The 16,274-nt window shown below is 43.9% G+C and overlaps 1 protein-coding gene across 4 annotated transcripts; it reads left to right on the top strand.

The window, feature by feature from the left end:
• The first annotated feature begins 6,651 nt into the window (after nucleotides 1-6,651).
• On the top strand, nucleotides 6,652-14,135 carry LOC133887836 (uncharacterized). 4 transcript variants are annotated; one of them, XR_009903655.1, is made up of 3 exons: nucleotides 6,653-7,110; nucleotides 8,023-8,488; nucleotides 9,054-9,748. XR_009903655.1 is itself a non-coding variant. In XM_062327822.1 (2 exons), exons 1-2 carry the CDS (start codon nucleotides 6,762-6,764, stop codon nucleotides 8,020-8,022), a joined length of 402 nt encoding a protein of 133 aa, XP_062183806.1. In that variant the 5' UTR covers nucleotides 6,652-6,761; the 3' UTR covers nucleotides 8,023-8,032. The 4 variants fall into 4 exon arrangements, 3 of the variants coding, with proteins under 3 accessions (XP_062183806.1, XP_062183807.1, XP_062183805.1); XM_062327822.1 differs by lacking the exon at nucleotides 9,054-9,748 and having other exon boundaries at nucleotides 6,652-7,110; nucleotides 7,970-8,032; XM_062327823.1 differs by lacking the exons at nucleotides 8,023-8,488; nucleotides 9,054-9,748 and adding an exon at nucleotides 13,918-14,135.
• The last annotated feature ends 2,139 nt before the right edge of the window (nucleotides 14,136-16,274 follow it).

Raw genomic sequence — 16,274 nt, 5'->3', positions numbered from 1 at the left:
GTCCACGTGGCATCATCGTGAGGCTTGCATAGAGACGAAACTAATACATGAAGGTGTCGCAACCGTTCAATGGACGAAGCAAAAAATGGACCAAAATACTTCAGTGATATGTAGAAGGCTATTGTAAGAGAGGGGTATTTTGGGAATAAGAAAACTTAGTATCTAAGGAAACTCTTAAGGCCTGTAAATAGAATGGTTGGGCTGTTGAGAGAGGTTGAGTCAGTCGTTAAAGAGTTGTGTGATTGAGTTTTTGAAGAGGGGATATAAGAGTTTAGCCTTTGTAATCGGTGATAGCTTTTTATAAGAAATTTTTTTTAATCTGTTTAAAATAGGGTTGATCTTTTGAAAAAATAAAGTGTATGTTTTCTCCGATGCTTTTATCCAACTCCTAATTTCCTTCTATTGAAAATGTTTCTTAGTTGCAAGTTTTTTTTTTGGTTGGATGAGATTTTGATTTTAGTTTTTGGCTGAAATTTTTCTTCCGTGTGAAGTTATTCTTCTTATTTTTATAGGTATAAAATTTGTATATAAATATATATAGGTGGGTCTTGAACTCACTTGTTTCTGGATAATCTACTTAGAGAGTTTCTTCTTTTAATGTTTCTCTCGATGGATTGAAGTTTTTTTTATGAATTTATGATTTTTGGTGACGATGACTCATAGATTGAGTTTCATCGAAACGTAGAGTTCACATATAAATATGAGAGATATGATTTTTTCTGCAGCATTGATTGTAACTTACTTTGCTCTAGCTTTTGCTTCCGGTTAAGTTCTAGAATGTGTTGGACGAAAGAAAGTAGAGAGACATTTGACTCGAATAAATTTAATAAGACATATATTTATCTTTTTAGTCGCCATTGTCAGTTCTACGCAGTCGCAACGCGGTCTCCATTACCAACCAACCAAACCGGTGGAACGCAGCACTGCGACATTTTTCCTGTGAGAAAGATAAAGAGTTGATCGCTCGCCTTCGGGTAGTTGACACCCTTTTTTTAGAAAGGAGGATGTACTTGACACTTCACTACTCATCTCCGCTGTTAATTTTCTCCTGGTAATTAAAGATCGTCCACCGTCAAACCAAGACATACTGGTAAAAACTTTGTACCGTAGCGCATGTACATTTTCATCGTTCCTGCAACGACTTCAAATGCAACAGGCAATTGGATTACGTACAGCATAAGAATGATAGCGTAGCTCACCGGAAATGAAACAGACATGCGCGGCAGTGACAATGATCGCCTTGTGCATGTGCAGTGCAGTGCAGCGACGTTCGAGCTAGATAGGAGGGAGACTTGTCAAGAGCATAATCCCATGTTCAATTGAATTCATGTTTGGTTTGACAGCTGCACAGTATCATTCCTGAACTTTTTGTGTCCAGAGTGCCAGACACGCATGAACAGTCGCCACTATTTTGCGAGAGAATAAACCATCACTCTGTTCCTCTCATTTTTCAGCAACACACGCACGAATCACCGGAGCAATTTCAACTGAGAAGTGTCTTTTACTCTTCTGAGTTCTGACGTGACTAACTTAAGTTATACTACTTGTTCAAAATTGTAAGGTGTATTTTGTTTTAAAAAAGCATCATAAGTAAATTTGATCATTAATTTCTTTTATTATATGTTTTCAATTGCTATAAAATAAATATTATATTAAAAATACTTTAAAATATAAATCTATTGAAATGACTTTTATATATTGAACATGTGTATAATATGACTAATTATTGATTAAAATTTATAAAATTTGATTTTTTGAACAAAATAAGACTTATATTTTTTAACGGAGGAAGTAAATCCCTACTGATTTCTTTGCTCTACTAATTTGCCATTTTAATTCACAGTTACACGTAGTAGTATGTGACTTCCGCTCAAATGAAGCGGTAAGAGAAGGCCACATAATAGCAGTACGCAGCAGAAAAACCATTGTTCGTTTTTTTCGTTTTTGAGATGGAAAACTCATTGTTTTGGGGCCGGGGCAGCGGGCAGAGCCAAAAGGCGTTTATTTTGGGCAATCATGACTTGCTGTGTCCGGCATTGCAGTACACATGCAATGCACAACAGAGGGCACGTTCGAGCTGCTGCATCTGAATGATGCTACGTTGGACGCCACTGTGTACGTCTCTTACAAATAGCAAATGACTAGGTACCCCACATCCAATTACCATATCAACCAGCAGGGAGGCGTTCATTTGTTTCAGGCCAAGCTAGTATTTCCATGTTACCTCGCAGGTGACACAAATTTTCCACTTGAACGAAAGGGCATGCTAAGTTGCATGGAATAAAACAGAAAACCGAACAAGACCAGCTTCCTGCCTCCTCTCGATCCACTTTGGGTGTTTCTCCGCGGGGCATGGTTACGTACCCGAGAGTCTTGGTTCGATGCATCTTCCAAATCGAAAGGAGTTATGTACAGCACCAATCGTAACAAGAAATACAACTCTGCAGGTTCTGATACACTTATAGTTTATTTGAACTGTTAATCTCTTTCACTTGATAATCATCTGTCCATTAATTCACTTACATATTTTACTATTTTTTCACCTACCTTTCCAAAATAAAATTTAATATAAATAAACATCCTAATAAGCTGTGCATCAGTGAAAATTTCCCCTCCGCAACAACAATTTCTCTCTCCAGCCGCGACGGGACGAGAATGAAGTGAAATGCAGCAAAAAGGGCTTTCATTAGGCCGCACCATGCACCATCACTGCATCCACGCAACGTACGGCGTGGCCCAGCGTGCAGGAGGCCGCGTCCATTCAGTCCGGTGGGCCAGTCGGCCTCAAGGTAGGATCGATGGCCGGCCAAGGCTTTTTTTTTTTTTTGCAGGCGAGAAGCATGGATGACCACATCATTTGGCGCCCGGATAATCTAAAAAAATAAATCATTTGCCGCCCGGAAAAACAAGAGGCTCCATGCGTGCCGGCTGCGAGACAGCGAGAGATACGATATCGTCGTGCAAATGCATCGAGTGCCCACTGAACTTGTCAAAAATCGAGCAACAGTGTAGCTTAGATCAGGAATCTAGATCAACGAGGCAACGACTAAGAGCGGAGAGACATGTGTGGCTGAAAATTTGCAGGCCGGGAAGGTGCGCGACACAGCCCCACCCGCACGCACTCGACCCTGCATGCTGGCTGCGACGCTGCGTGCATGCAGAGATAAGAAGAGAGATGGCTAGTTCTCCCTGTAAGACTACGAGGGATTGATTAATATGATTAATGTATTGTATTAAGTCTCTCTAATGATATAAATAGAGTATAGAGATTTACAGGAGAAAAAATCTACCTGATGCATATGGTAGTACGGAATTACAAATCCTAACTACTAAATATATTCTAATATCTCCTGCAATCACAGTAGGAGCATCGCAGGCGATCAAACTAGAGAATAAGCCGAAAGTAATAAGTTGATAGATTGACATCCCCCACAATCGTAATGCCGCCACGTTACGAGTGTTGCGACTAGAGTGGTGACTAACGAGTAGCTTATGCGGATGATAGCCCTTTTGTGCCTGATGTCGAGGTAGCTGAGAGCGAGACAAGTAGCCGTGTTCGAGGATGCCGTGCATGAGATTGCCGTTGTCAACGTGGCCATAGTCGGGGTTGTCGTGATTGAGGGAGCTGGCCTTTGAAGTCATATGCGCCATGGTGACGGGCTTATGGAAGTCCAAGGGAAGAAGACGGTGACGCGGATGAGTCGATCGTTGAAAAGAGGTTGATATTGAAGTTGACACAGTCGAGGTCGTCAAGTACGATGCACGCATCGGGTTTGCAAGGCCCAGAAACGCGTTGGGGACGAAGGCACTTACCAGTGTTGCATGTTCCGGACGCGCGAAGGTAGGGAGTTCAACCATACGCCTGTCTTTGAGTGACCAGTAGAGAAGGTCTCAACAATCGCGGTATGCAAAGCAGCGAGGACGAGAGTGCCAATGCAGCCTGTGGTTCCTAGAGTAGACGAAGTAGGCAGGGAGGAGACTATGACGTTGGCAACGAGGTTGTGCTAGACGAAGACGGTTGATGTGAAAGTAGCGGTCTGGAGCGACGACACTAGTGTCCAGGAGAGCGTGACGTTGGTGCTCAAATAATCCGATGAAGAACACCCGAATAATGTGACGAAGACCAAGTGCATTGATGACTAAGATGATGACGAGCTGAGAGAGGCGGGGTTGATTAGCTGAAGCATCGTGGCACGTGGAACAGTGATAAAGGGCAACTACGGGAGCCTCCGTTCGACCGAACCGTGCCAGCGAGGGTGCGGTGGCGCTGCGGAGACACGGGCCATGAGCGGTAGCACTGTGGCCTGAAGGCAATACAGTGGCAACCCCGGTTCTAGGGAAGACGCGCGTACTCGTGGATGAAGAGGATGCGAGCCATTGTCGATCAGCCAAGAGGCGCATGCGATCTACTGATTAGACCAGAGGCGCACAAGGCAGACATGGCGAAGGCATCCTGAGTGATGGTGGCGACGATGAACTGGCGTGGAGCACCATGCCAACAGAGTGGCAAGGCCGTGACACGTGAGGGTGTCCCCTTCGTGCCCAGCCGTGGTCGAGGATGGTCGTGGTCGAGAGCGTTGGTCGAGGGCGCGTGGCGGCGCGTGAAACACGGGCGCACGCGCGACTCGCTGTGCCTGTGAGTGGAGAAGCCGACGTGTGATGTACGAATGACGTGTGCTCGTGGAGACAGGCAGCAACAGACTGGTCAGGGCGGGGCCGACGCAAGGTGTTGAAGTCAAAGATGTGTGTGTGGAGATGGGCACTGACATGACGCATGCGTGTCGAAGTTGGAGTCACACAAGACGGAGATGGGCAACGGCCTAGAGAGAGAGAGACAAAGATCGGATCCAAACGTGACATGGGGCATCGATCTAGAGCGATGCAGATGCGTGGAGGCGGAGTGGTCAAGGACAAGCAATGACCAGACGTGTGGTCTCAGAAGGGCGTCGGTCGACGAAGCCTAACATGGGCGCGTGGACGACCGTCATGACGAGTTATGCGATCCGACCAACTCCGAGCTATGACGCATGGTGGGGCGACGTGGCGGTAGACAGAGACAACGGGCGGGTGGATGGATCCAACGAGCGCGATACGAACGACATGTGTCCATTGTCGTGCCACACGGGAGGAGTAGCCGGTAGCGGGTCACACTGAGGTCAAAAGAGAGGCATACGAAGAGATCGATGTGCGACAGGTGATGCAAACTGTTCTTAGATCGTTAAAACCAAAGAAAATCGCTAATCAATGATCGATCAGAGAGAAAAACTCGATCAACAGATCGGTAAAAGACCATCTAGGGTGTCCGATCAACACGATCAACAGCGTGAACCTTATGTACGAGCAGTGTTGCCCCTGACAGAGATCATAAGATCGATCTCCCTAGGGACACGTGATGCGGAAGCTGACGATGGCTATAGTTTGTGGACTAGTATTAAAACCTAAACTCGTGATATCACATGAGACTATAAGAATTGATTAATGTGATCCATGTATTATATTAAATCTCTCGGATAGGATAAATAAAGTATAGAGATATAACAATATGAGATTAGAAATCCTAACCACCAAATATAATCTAACACTCCCACCATCATATCCCCATGCAAATGCGACCATCATATCCCCATGCAAATGTGAATGGAGTGCGCTCCACGGGGCTCTGATAGCTTCATCATTGTGCCCCGTGTTTTTGTTCCTTTTTCTGTTCCACTCCTACCCCGCTTATTCCAACACCCTTGCCTGCAGGCCATGCATGGCCCATCGAGGAGGGAGGGAAAAGGCTGGCGCCTTTTTGGAGTGGAAGTTCTATAGCACCACTTGCAGCCCCGGCACCGTGCCATCATTTGCCTACTAAACTTTGCCCTGTTTGGTATTCTTAGCTCTCTACTTGCTCTGCCCCGCCGCGGCATCGAATTTTCCATCGCTAGAGTTACGGAGATACTGACCAGATATAGTACATCCGAAATCAATATTTTATTTTCGTTTTGACGCAGTACCATGTTTATGCGCGTAACTATAATCGATAGCTGAACAAATGACACGTTACAATGTCTTGTTAGCTCACCTCGATCTGTGTAGCTTCACGCATGTGCGGTTCTGCCAGTGGGCGTGATTAGGCCAAGGCGCGAGGATGAGTTGATAAAAAAGAGTGGCGAGAGAGGGACAGGAAGAATCATGTATTTATGTCACGTCTGAAACCTCGAAAACTATTGGTCACTTCGTGATTCATGACTGTCAAATGATTTGTACGGTTCCTCGCAAAAACAATGATTTGTACGACGACAAGCCCTGATGTGAACAAAAGTTCATTAAAAGCCTAAACAGTCGCTCAAATTGCTGGAGAAAGAGGAGATGCTCTGAGGGATGAATATCATATGAATCAAGACGAAGGGAAAATTCCATTAGTTTTATGGATGTATAGAATATTAAAACTTTTTATTTATATTAAAATAATAAATTAAAAAATAAAAATAGATGAGAAAATTAATGAATAAATGAATATTAAATAAGAGATGAATGGACGAAATACCTCGTTTATTTACGGCTCCACGAGGAGTTGCCTTTCTCTAGGAACTAGGCCTGGTCGAGCCACCCGGCCTGCATGCTTCTCGGAAAAGCCCACTTGAGCCAGCCCAGCCCATACATCGTAAAACGCGACGGGCCACCCAATCATTCTGAAGCCGCAACCGCAAGCCGGCCGCCGCACCCCAAGCCCTAACGCGCACGCGCGCACGCACCGAGTCGGCGAGCGGGAGAGAGCTATGGCGGCGGCGGTGGCGAAGCAGCAGCAGCAGCAGAAGATCCGGTGCGGCGAGCTCGAGGACGGCGGCGGCGGCGACCTCGGCTTCCTCCTCATGCCGTGGGTCGTCATCGGGCCCGACGCGAACGGCCTCAGGAAGGTGGTCGAGTACCGCTTCGACGACGAGGGCAACAAGGTCAAGGTCACCACCACCACCCGCGCCCGCAAGCTCGCGTGCGCGCGCCTCTCCAAGAGCGCCGTCGAGCGCCCCTCCTGGCCCAAGTTTGGCGACGCCGTCAAGGAGGACGCCGGCTCGCGGCTCACCATGGTCTCCACCGAAGAGACCCTCCTCGAGCGCCCACGAGCTCCAGGTCGGTGCCGCTCCTATCCCCGTACTTTGGCACCTAGATCTGCTCTGCATCGGTTGATTCATCTGTTAACCACGATTAATTATAGTGTCTGTAGACGATGCATTATTTCCGGTTGCAGTGTACACAAATTGTACTGTATTTTCGATACATTGGTACCATGGAAAGAACATGCCTTCATACCCATTCCAATTAATTTGGATCCAATGATAGATAGTGTTACCAAACGCTCAAAATTAGCATTCGGCATTTTACTATGACTCGTCATTCTCCCTGACCGTCTTCGTCATGTATTATTCAAGTCTACGTAATGCAGGCTTCTGTTTAGTGTGTTAAAAGAGAAAGGCTCTACACCCTTCAAAGAAATTTGTGGGATGATTTTCCTGTCGCATCTCTCAGACTGAAATTCCATATCATGATCCAACGGCTGAGATTCGCTGTAGTTGGTTTGATGTTGTAGCACCAACTGCAGGTGATCTCAGTCCGTTGAAGGACTGTGTTCTCTTGAATGCAGGCATGCCACCAGAATCTAGCTTGACTACTTTACTTCATACCAGATTTTATTGGCTGTGTTGCTATTTTGTTTCGAAACGTTCACAAATTCTGACATAGTTACTTTTGATCAATACCCTACCCTCCAAAGGATCTGTCAGCTCAGTAGCGTACATCTTTTCATGTTGTGGATATATAGAGACCCATCATTCAGCCATTGCTAGTGTTCTGCTTAAGCGATGACATTAATCTTCTTAAAGTAGCTGACAGTATGTCTTTCTTGTTGATAATGTCTACTTTTTTCAGTTCCGAAGCCTCAAAATTCTCTGGTTTTACTGTAATCGTGTTATCTTTGTGCCCTTATTTTTAGGTAGTAATGGAATAAACCGTGTGCCCTTATTTGCTGACCGTTCACTTTTGTAGGTAGCGAAGGTGAGGAACCAAATACTTCTGGTGATGGAATTTTTTTAGTCTATTTAAAATTAATATTTTAATAACAGCACGTGAGGATCTAAAATTTCAGTAACTAGCCTCTTTTTTCACGCCAAAAGCTTTGGCGTGATAAGTCGACTTATCACGCCAAGCTCTCTGACGTGACCGAGCTGCTACGCTGGCGGTTGCTCGACACCGTGTCACGCAGCGTGCCAACGTGGCAGACCTGTGTCGCGCCAAGGGGTTGGTGCAACTTCGGTCACGCCACCCGCATTGGCGTGACACAGCTGCATATAGAGGGGCGCTCTGGCCCTTCTCTCCCCACCGGCCCTTCTTCCTCCTCACCTGAGCGCGACCAGCACAGACGCCAAACACGATGTCGATGCCCCCTCCCTCCAATCTTCACCGATTTCAGTCTCGATTCGAATGGGATTTCAGGGGGAAATGTCCTAGGAAGGTAGCTCATCTAATCCCTGCAAGTATTTTTGTTGTTTTTTTTACATTGTTAGTTCTAGAGTGGTTAGTGTTTAGACTATGGTTTTGTTGATGTATGAAATTTATACGTTTCGGTCTAGATCAGAGTTTATATATCGTGCTATGTATGTATAGTAATGCATATGTATCGTGTGAAATTTGTTGCATGCTATTGTTTGAGCGTAAGAAATTGAAATACATACAGTTACACTTAATGTATATGAGCAATGCATGTTCTTGTATGTATTCAAGTATTTTTGAATTGTTGTGATGAAATTGAATCATATTGAAATGTATAATGTATGTGAACCATTTTACGCTTGTAGGTAGTGGTGCGAAATTGCGGTGATGAAATTGAATCATATTGAAATGCATTTGAAAAACATCTTTACAAGCATCATGCAGTAATAATCATACATCAAATAGTAGTTACTATCACTTTGGTTGGTGAATGGCCCTAGATTTGAAATATGTTTTTCAAATACATTTTGCTACTAACGCTGATGTCGTCTGTGTCGATTCCCGCTTCGTCGCCGTTGCCCGCGCAGCTGCCCTCGCCGATGCCCTCGTAGCTACCCACGCCGACATCGCCTGTGGTGGCTCCCGCGTCGCCGTCTCCCACGTAGCTGCTCGCGTCGACGATGCCCGCGCAACCGCCCTTGTTGACACCACCAGTGCAGTCGTCGTCGCCCTTTATACGATGTTGAGTGGAGTGTGGAGGTGGAGCAAGATCCCGATGTGGAGCGTAGCGTGGGGGAATCAGGAATGAGAGCCGAATGCCGAATGGGTTTGGACCGTCAGATTGTGGAACAGAGTGGAATCAGGTATGAGATGTATTGATTGTATGCTGGGTCACCTCTGCTCACATGGTTTTAATTTGTTTACTCATTATCAAATACACATACATAAGTATATTAAGATTAATCCTATAGCTTAACACATGAAAAAATGATCCACTCCAATTAAAATAAAGGCAATCTTTAATTTATTCTAATTAACAAAAGGATTAATCTAAGATTAAGTTAGTTTATCACATGCGACAATACTACGATCGTAACTAAACATAGTTATCGAATTATCTAACTTGGCTCTATTTAATAAAAAACTTCTTAAGGCTATGACTCGATTTGGGTCACTGTGGATCGATTGACGAAGTTCGCTCATTTTTTTTGCCCGTCAAGACCATATTTTTGATCAAGCAATATGCGGAGTTGTACCTCACCAGGATAGTTTGCCTTCATGATATTCCGAAGAAGATTGTCTCTGATCGAGGTGGGCAATTCACTTCTCATTTCTGGAGGAGCTTCCAAGAGGCTATGGAAACCAAGCTTTTTCACAGCATGACATATCATCATCAGACAAACGATCAAACTGAATTGGTGAATCAGATTCTTAAAGATATGCTCCGTGCGTGTGTTATCACTTATGTAAAGAGGTGGGACATATACTTGCCATTCGCGGAATTCTCTACAACAATAGCTTTCAAGCGAGCATCGAGATGTCGTTGTTTGAAGCTCTCTATGGCTGAAGATGCCGAACGCTGTTGAATTGGTCTAAATCCAGTGAACGGACTTTTCTAGGTCCGGATTTGGTCAAAGAGGCGGAAGATCATGTTCTGAATATCCGTAAGAGTCTTCTCTCGACTCAATCCCGGGAAAAGAGCTATCCGAATCGTCGCCGTCGAGACCTCGAGTTCGCAATTGGAGATCATGTGTATCTCAAGGTTTTACCGCTCAAGGATGTTCACCGATTCCAAGTCTGAGGCAAGTTAGCGCCTCCATACGTGGGACCATTCCAGATTATTGCTCGACGTGGAGAGGTGGCATATCAACTGGACTTGCCTCCGTCCCTCTCCGCCGTGCATAACGTCTTCCACGTGTCGCAACTGAAGAAATGCCTACGAGTTCCAACCGAGGTGGTTAATGTTGCACCTCAGGAGTTGCAGCCGGATTTGTCGTATTGCAAGCGGCCGATAAGGATTTTGGGTGAAGCCGAGCGCAAGACGCGGTGAAGTTTCATCAAATTCATGAAAGTCCAATGAAGCAACCACTCGGAGGATGAGGCAACTTGGGAGCGTGAGAATAAGATCCGCTCCGAGTATCTCGAGCTCCTTGAAGGCTTGAAAAAGTTGTTGTAAATTTTACACAGTTGGAACATTTCGCATGTGTGTGTTCATCACCTTGTTAAATGGAAATGTGCATTGGATTATATCTCTCACAACGTGGTTCCTAGACTCATTGTCCTATCCCCGACTCGTACCGAATCTCGGGACAAGATTCTCTTAAGGGGAGAGGTTTGTCATGTCCCAAATTCTTAATCACATAATTAAACATAATCATGCTTTTTAAGCATTATGTTTAATTTTGTGTAATTATAATTTGAAATATTAATGCAATTCATTTGAAAACATTTGGATGAGAGAAGGAAATCCGAGAGAGAATAGAATTGGATTTGCAGCGAAAATGGACACTTTTCACTTACATGTGGGCCCCATATGTGGCCTCACCTTCCAACCACTCAAGTGAGCAGCCCCCACCTGCCCTCTCTCTCTCCCACCTGCTCCTCTCACTCTCACGTGCTCTCTCCCCGTGCAGCACTGGGAGCTCTCCCTCCCCCTCTCTCTCAAGCTTCCTCTCCATTTTTTTCCAAAATCCGAGCTCAAGAGAGGGATTAAAGGTATGCATATAGTATCATTGCATTCTAGAGCTCATAAGTTATTCATCCATCCAATTCATTTTCGTTTTCTCGAAAGATTCGAGCCGGGTTTGATGTCTTTTGGTGTTCTTGGTTGAAACCCGAGGAACACCGGAGTTCTTCGATTTCCCTCCATTTCCTCCACTTCCCGACGGTCACCCAGCTCCACAAGCATCTTGAGTAAGTCTCTTAGGCTCCCCATGGCAAGAATTCGTGGTTTGGTTGATCGATTTCGAGTTTTAGCAAAGTTCTCGAGTTTTTGAGGTTTTGGACCAAAATGAGGATTTAAATGAGATTTGAGCTAGGAATCGAGTTGATGAGTGAATTCTAGACTCCATAAACCATCTCAAACATGTTCCTCTTTAGTTTGAGAAAGATCACAATTCGATTTTGCATTTTTTTTCCCCAAAATCAGAGAAGTTCTGGGCAGTGCGGAGTATTCGCATAAATGTGCAGATAGTTTGCAAAAATGCGGAGGTTTCGCACCAAAGTGCGGAGGGTCCGTGAATTGTATTAAAGATTTTCTTAGGGTATATATTCAAGAGTATGGTATATATTCAGGAGTATGTAGTACATATTCAAGTTTGGAGTTAAATCGATCGACGAATCGTCAAAAACACATTTTCAGCCCAGGTCCGGAGTGTTCGGAGAAAAGTCCGGAGGGTCCGCATATGTCCGGAATATCCGGAGAATTCTCTGGATAGTCCGGAGTTTGTCTGAGTTGCACAATGTCCGTATGTTCTGTATAATTTTGCGGATAGTTCGCATATGTCCGGAGGTTCCGGAGAATTCTCCGGAGGTTCCGCACTTTCGGTAACTTTTTAAATTGGTTTGAGTCACAATTTTGTTTTAGCTCGCATGTTTGCACTTTTAACATGTTTTGCGCATCTTGACATTCATTGTTGCATTTCATCCATACTCAGCATTGCACGCGTTATTCGTTTTTAGAGAACGCCGAGCCGATGATCCCGGCGAGCGAGAACAATCTGGAGGTACCCCACCTTTGTAACCCAGTGCATCCAGGCAAGCAACTAAGCATATTGATCCCTCTGGTGTAATTGGATAAGTCTAAAATTGATGAAATATGCTTATGTATATATGCATGTTTAGTGAGTCAGTGTCGGGTATCATTGGGTAGAACCTATATCGATTGCATTCTTCTACTTTGAATACTTGCGTATTTGAAGGGTTGCGGGTAGGCTATGCTAGCACAAAATAAATTTTCTCTACCGCGTTCAACCAGGAAGCCATGCGAGTAGGGGATCATGAATCGTTACCACTTGACGAGCAGTGCAGCGAAAGAAGAGTTGGAGCAGACCAATCCAAAGTCGTGCGCGTCAAGTAGTCGATCGTCAACCTCGTCCCGAGCACGTCCCGAGCACCTTCCGAGTACTCGCGAGTACGTCCCGAGTAGATCAGCACTGCAATAGCAGCAGCGCCTCTACGGTATCCACACGTACAAGGATGGAATCGCCGTGCGCCGGTGTGCTAGCACCGCGCGCCCGGCTAGGGTTTCGAAGGGAGTTCGGGAATAGGAGGCGGCCAGGGTTTCTGAAAAACTCAATGCGCCTTGGCCCCTGCCTATTCTTATATAGAGCACGCTAATGGGCCTTTAATCAACATTAAAGCCCATTATGACTCTAAACCCTAATGGTCCTTTAATCAATATTAAAGCCCATTAGCAGATCCAATCCGCAAACTCAATCGCCTCTAGGGCATATCACCAACAGTATTTACATTCCTTGTAGCATTGAGGTGTTGTCAATGTCTAGGTATGAGTTCGACTTATATGCTTAGCCATGCTTAGGTCATTCGGTAGAAGTCGAACGACAGCGCATCCCGTTGTTTGCGAGTCTAGGACCTTCTTATGATTATATATACTTGTTGAGGTTGACATAGTTGTATAAGTGGTGAGTATGAGGCGAGATGTGGACGGTGTTAGGGGTGTCGTCTGCCTCGGTGAAAAGTTTAGGGGGCAGGTCGGGGAAGGAAACCCGAGCACCATAGACCGCTTGCATTGTTTAAGGTCGATTGTCGGGGTAGTTGGCTTTAGCACTTACCTTACTCACCGCATGCCGATCTAATGATAAGGCGAGCCTAATACCTTCGCAGCTGTGGCTTTGTGGGTGTGGAAATCGACGGTGTGAGCGAGCGAGCTTGTAAGCGGTACTAGTTTGCTCCAGGAGTAGTTCTAGTATCGCCGCACCGAGCGATGCATGCCCACACGGTTGGGGCTGTTTGGGAAAGATTGTCACGTATAACCCCTTGTGTGCACTTTAGCGGGTGGCACAAGCTGTATGGTCCTCGTATCGTATGGGTCTAGGAGTATCTCCTGTATGGTGTATAAACAGTTCGAACTGCCAAGCTCTTGGTTATGAGCATGCTATTGTTTCATTTGCACCCAGTCGTAGAGTTTTGAGTATGGCTTGTGGTTTAGTTTGTGGGAGATGGTGTTTGTGAGCACTTGTTACTTGTTGATATATATGTTGTTTACAGTTACACTTGTTCAGTTGTTAGTTGCAGGATAGTTTTCATATATTTTGGTTAAGTTTCAATCGCTCACACATATGTCTAAGATGCTTATTGCTTATGTTTTACTTAACTTGTGGTTCATCCTTGGTAATGATCAATGCATAATCATTGGAGTTGAGTTATGTATATGTGCTCTATATGGTTTAAATTTTGCGAGTACTTTAGTACTCATGCCTGCATTTTCAGGTACTCATGTCGCTGAGAAATAGGCGCTGTTTGGCTACTTCATGCCCACCGATGCAGGTGATGGGCAAGAGTAGTGCATTCTACTCTCGGTGGTCGTGCTTTTGTGATGTAGCCTAAGGGCATATGGCTCCATCTCTCTTTTGTTATATAGCTTTTAGTCTTCCGCTGCTTAGTTTTTTTTGCTGGTTAGGAGTTGAGCAGTTTTTAGTCTCCTCCAAACTCTCTTTTGCTGTAAATTGTGGTAACTTGTTGCATGCTTAAGAACTTGTAATATAATGTTAATTACTCGCTTTTTCTTAAGCCTTGTTATGATGTACATGTTGAAAAGTCATGTGTTACGATTTTGGGTACAAAACATATGTCGGGACTACCAAGATGATATTCTAGTTAATCATCGAGGTTGTGATTATGAATAATGATCATTCTGGTGATTAATTAGAATATTATTTGGACGGTTTTTCTCAGAAAAGACCAGAGGCGGGGCATGGGAGAGGATTGGCATGAGAGAATAGAGAGAGTGTGTGAAAAGATCTAAAGAGAGAGTGTGAGGGCTGGTTTGGCTAGTTGTGAGGGTGAGAGAGATAAGAGAGAGATTAGTTGTGAGATATTTGTGTAAATGGATGTATTTGTATTTGTAAAGATTTAATTTGAATAAATTGAATTGAATCGGACTGGTGTCATTCAAAATGAGTTTGAATTAGGAAAGGATTTATGATAATTCGAATAATGGTAGGCAATGAATAACTTGAGATTGAATCGATCGGTAGGCAATTCAATTTGGATTTGCTTTGAAAGTTGTCATGACATTTGGATTGGGGATTCGAATATGAAATTAAAACTTGAACTTGATTTGAATCGAATGAATTTGCGAAGTGGTTGAACTGGAGATCATTCGAGTATGGAATCGACGAAGATTTGATTGAAACTAGATTTCAATTATTTGGGATTAAATTCAATTAAGAGTGTTTGAATTTGGATCTGAATTAGAGATTGAATTTGATATTAATTCCGATAAGGGTGTTTGAATTAGGGAAAAGGTTTGAACCGGTAATCTCGGTATTTGAGAGAGGTTTGAATTCAATTTGAATTTCAATTGAAAAGAATCTAAGAAATAGATTTGAATTTGAGAGACATTCATATTTGTGTCGATCAAAATTAATTAGGGATTATTCAATTGAGTAATTGAATTATAGATTTGTGTTGGATTGGAAGATCGATTTTCCCTGATTGATTTGGAAAAGGAAGTTACCGAAGAAACTTAAACGGATTGGAATTTGAGAGACGTTCAAATTCGAATCGCCACTCAAGGAACCATAAGAGCAAACAAACCACAAATGCATATGATCAATTCAATGCAACGATTTATTTAGAAATTAACTTGGTGCTATTTGGAATACTTAGCTCAAATAATATATTTGGATATATACATACGAGTATATATACATCAAATATATATTTCTTTGATTTTATACTAGTTTAATAATTAGAAAAAGTTTAATTTGGAGCAAATTTTGCTATATTTTTATATGCTAAAATTCAGGGTGTTACACCGGTGATATATGTTGTGTACATCGGAGGCTTACACAGAGAAGCATGAAGTGGCTCGGTCAGGCTTAAGACAACATGCTGGATGATCAGACATTTGAGTTGAAGGTACACCGGAATGTCTGGTGTTCACAGAGACTTTGAGTGGAGTTTTAATAGCTAGTTTCTGAGGTTATACTCACCAGATATCCAGTGTTAGTACTACTGTTGTCACTAGATCATCCGGTGTTTATAATTTTTCTGAGCCATTGAAAAAACAGCTAGTCGACGTGTTTGAGGCTATAAGTACTCCTCCACTCGATCATTTAAGGTAGCTGGAGCCGAGAGGAAGCTCATACACACTTAGGAAGACATTCAAGCCACCAAAATATTTTTGAAGTGTTCATTAAAGGTGATTAAACCCATCATTAGAGAGTGATTAGTTATTATAGACCTAAAGGGAAGTGCTACTAGGTGCTGCAATCTAGAGAGGGGATCAAAGAGTGATCCAACCGTGTACCGAGAGGTACGGCAACGTCTTGGAGTCTTGGTTATTTGCCGGTAACTTGTTGACCCACTGACTTAGTGTGGAGTGGTGGTAAGAAGATTGTGTAGTGACGCGGAGGCTCTTGTCTTTGTGACTAAAACTCCGAAGTGAAGACGATAAGTGACTGGAGGAGAGGTTAGTGGTGAGATCTCGCCTTTGTAGCTTAATGGCTCATCATGTTTGAGATCTTGTCTTTGTGACTTGGTAGCTTAAGAGCTGTGATCGGAAAAGACTTAGGGATCACGAGCATATCCTTTGTGAAGCTTCAACATGAACTAGAGGTGAC

Source organism: Phragmites australis, chromosome 13, assembly GCF_958298935.1.
Source record: "Phragmites australis chromosome 13, lpPhrAust1.1, whole genome shotgun sequence".
In the NCBI taxonomy this organism is placed as follows: Eukaryota; Viridiplantae; Streptophyta; class Magnoliopsida; order Poales; family Poaceae; genus Phragmites; species Phragmites australis.
This window is presented reverse-complemented; position numbering and strand designations above follow the sequence as displayed.

What these genes read in the sequence shown, in the direction of transcription:
- LOC133887836 (XM_062327821.1), top strand. Translation starts at nt 6,762, where the DNA reads ATGGCGGCGGCGGTGGCGAAGCAGCAGCAGCAGCAGAAGATCCGGTGC. An exon ending in CGAGCGCCCACGAGCTCCAG is followed by an intron (nt 7,111 to 8,022) that starts GTCGGTGCCGCT and finishes TCACTTTTGTAG; the next exon opens with GTAGCGAAGGTGAGGAACCA.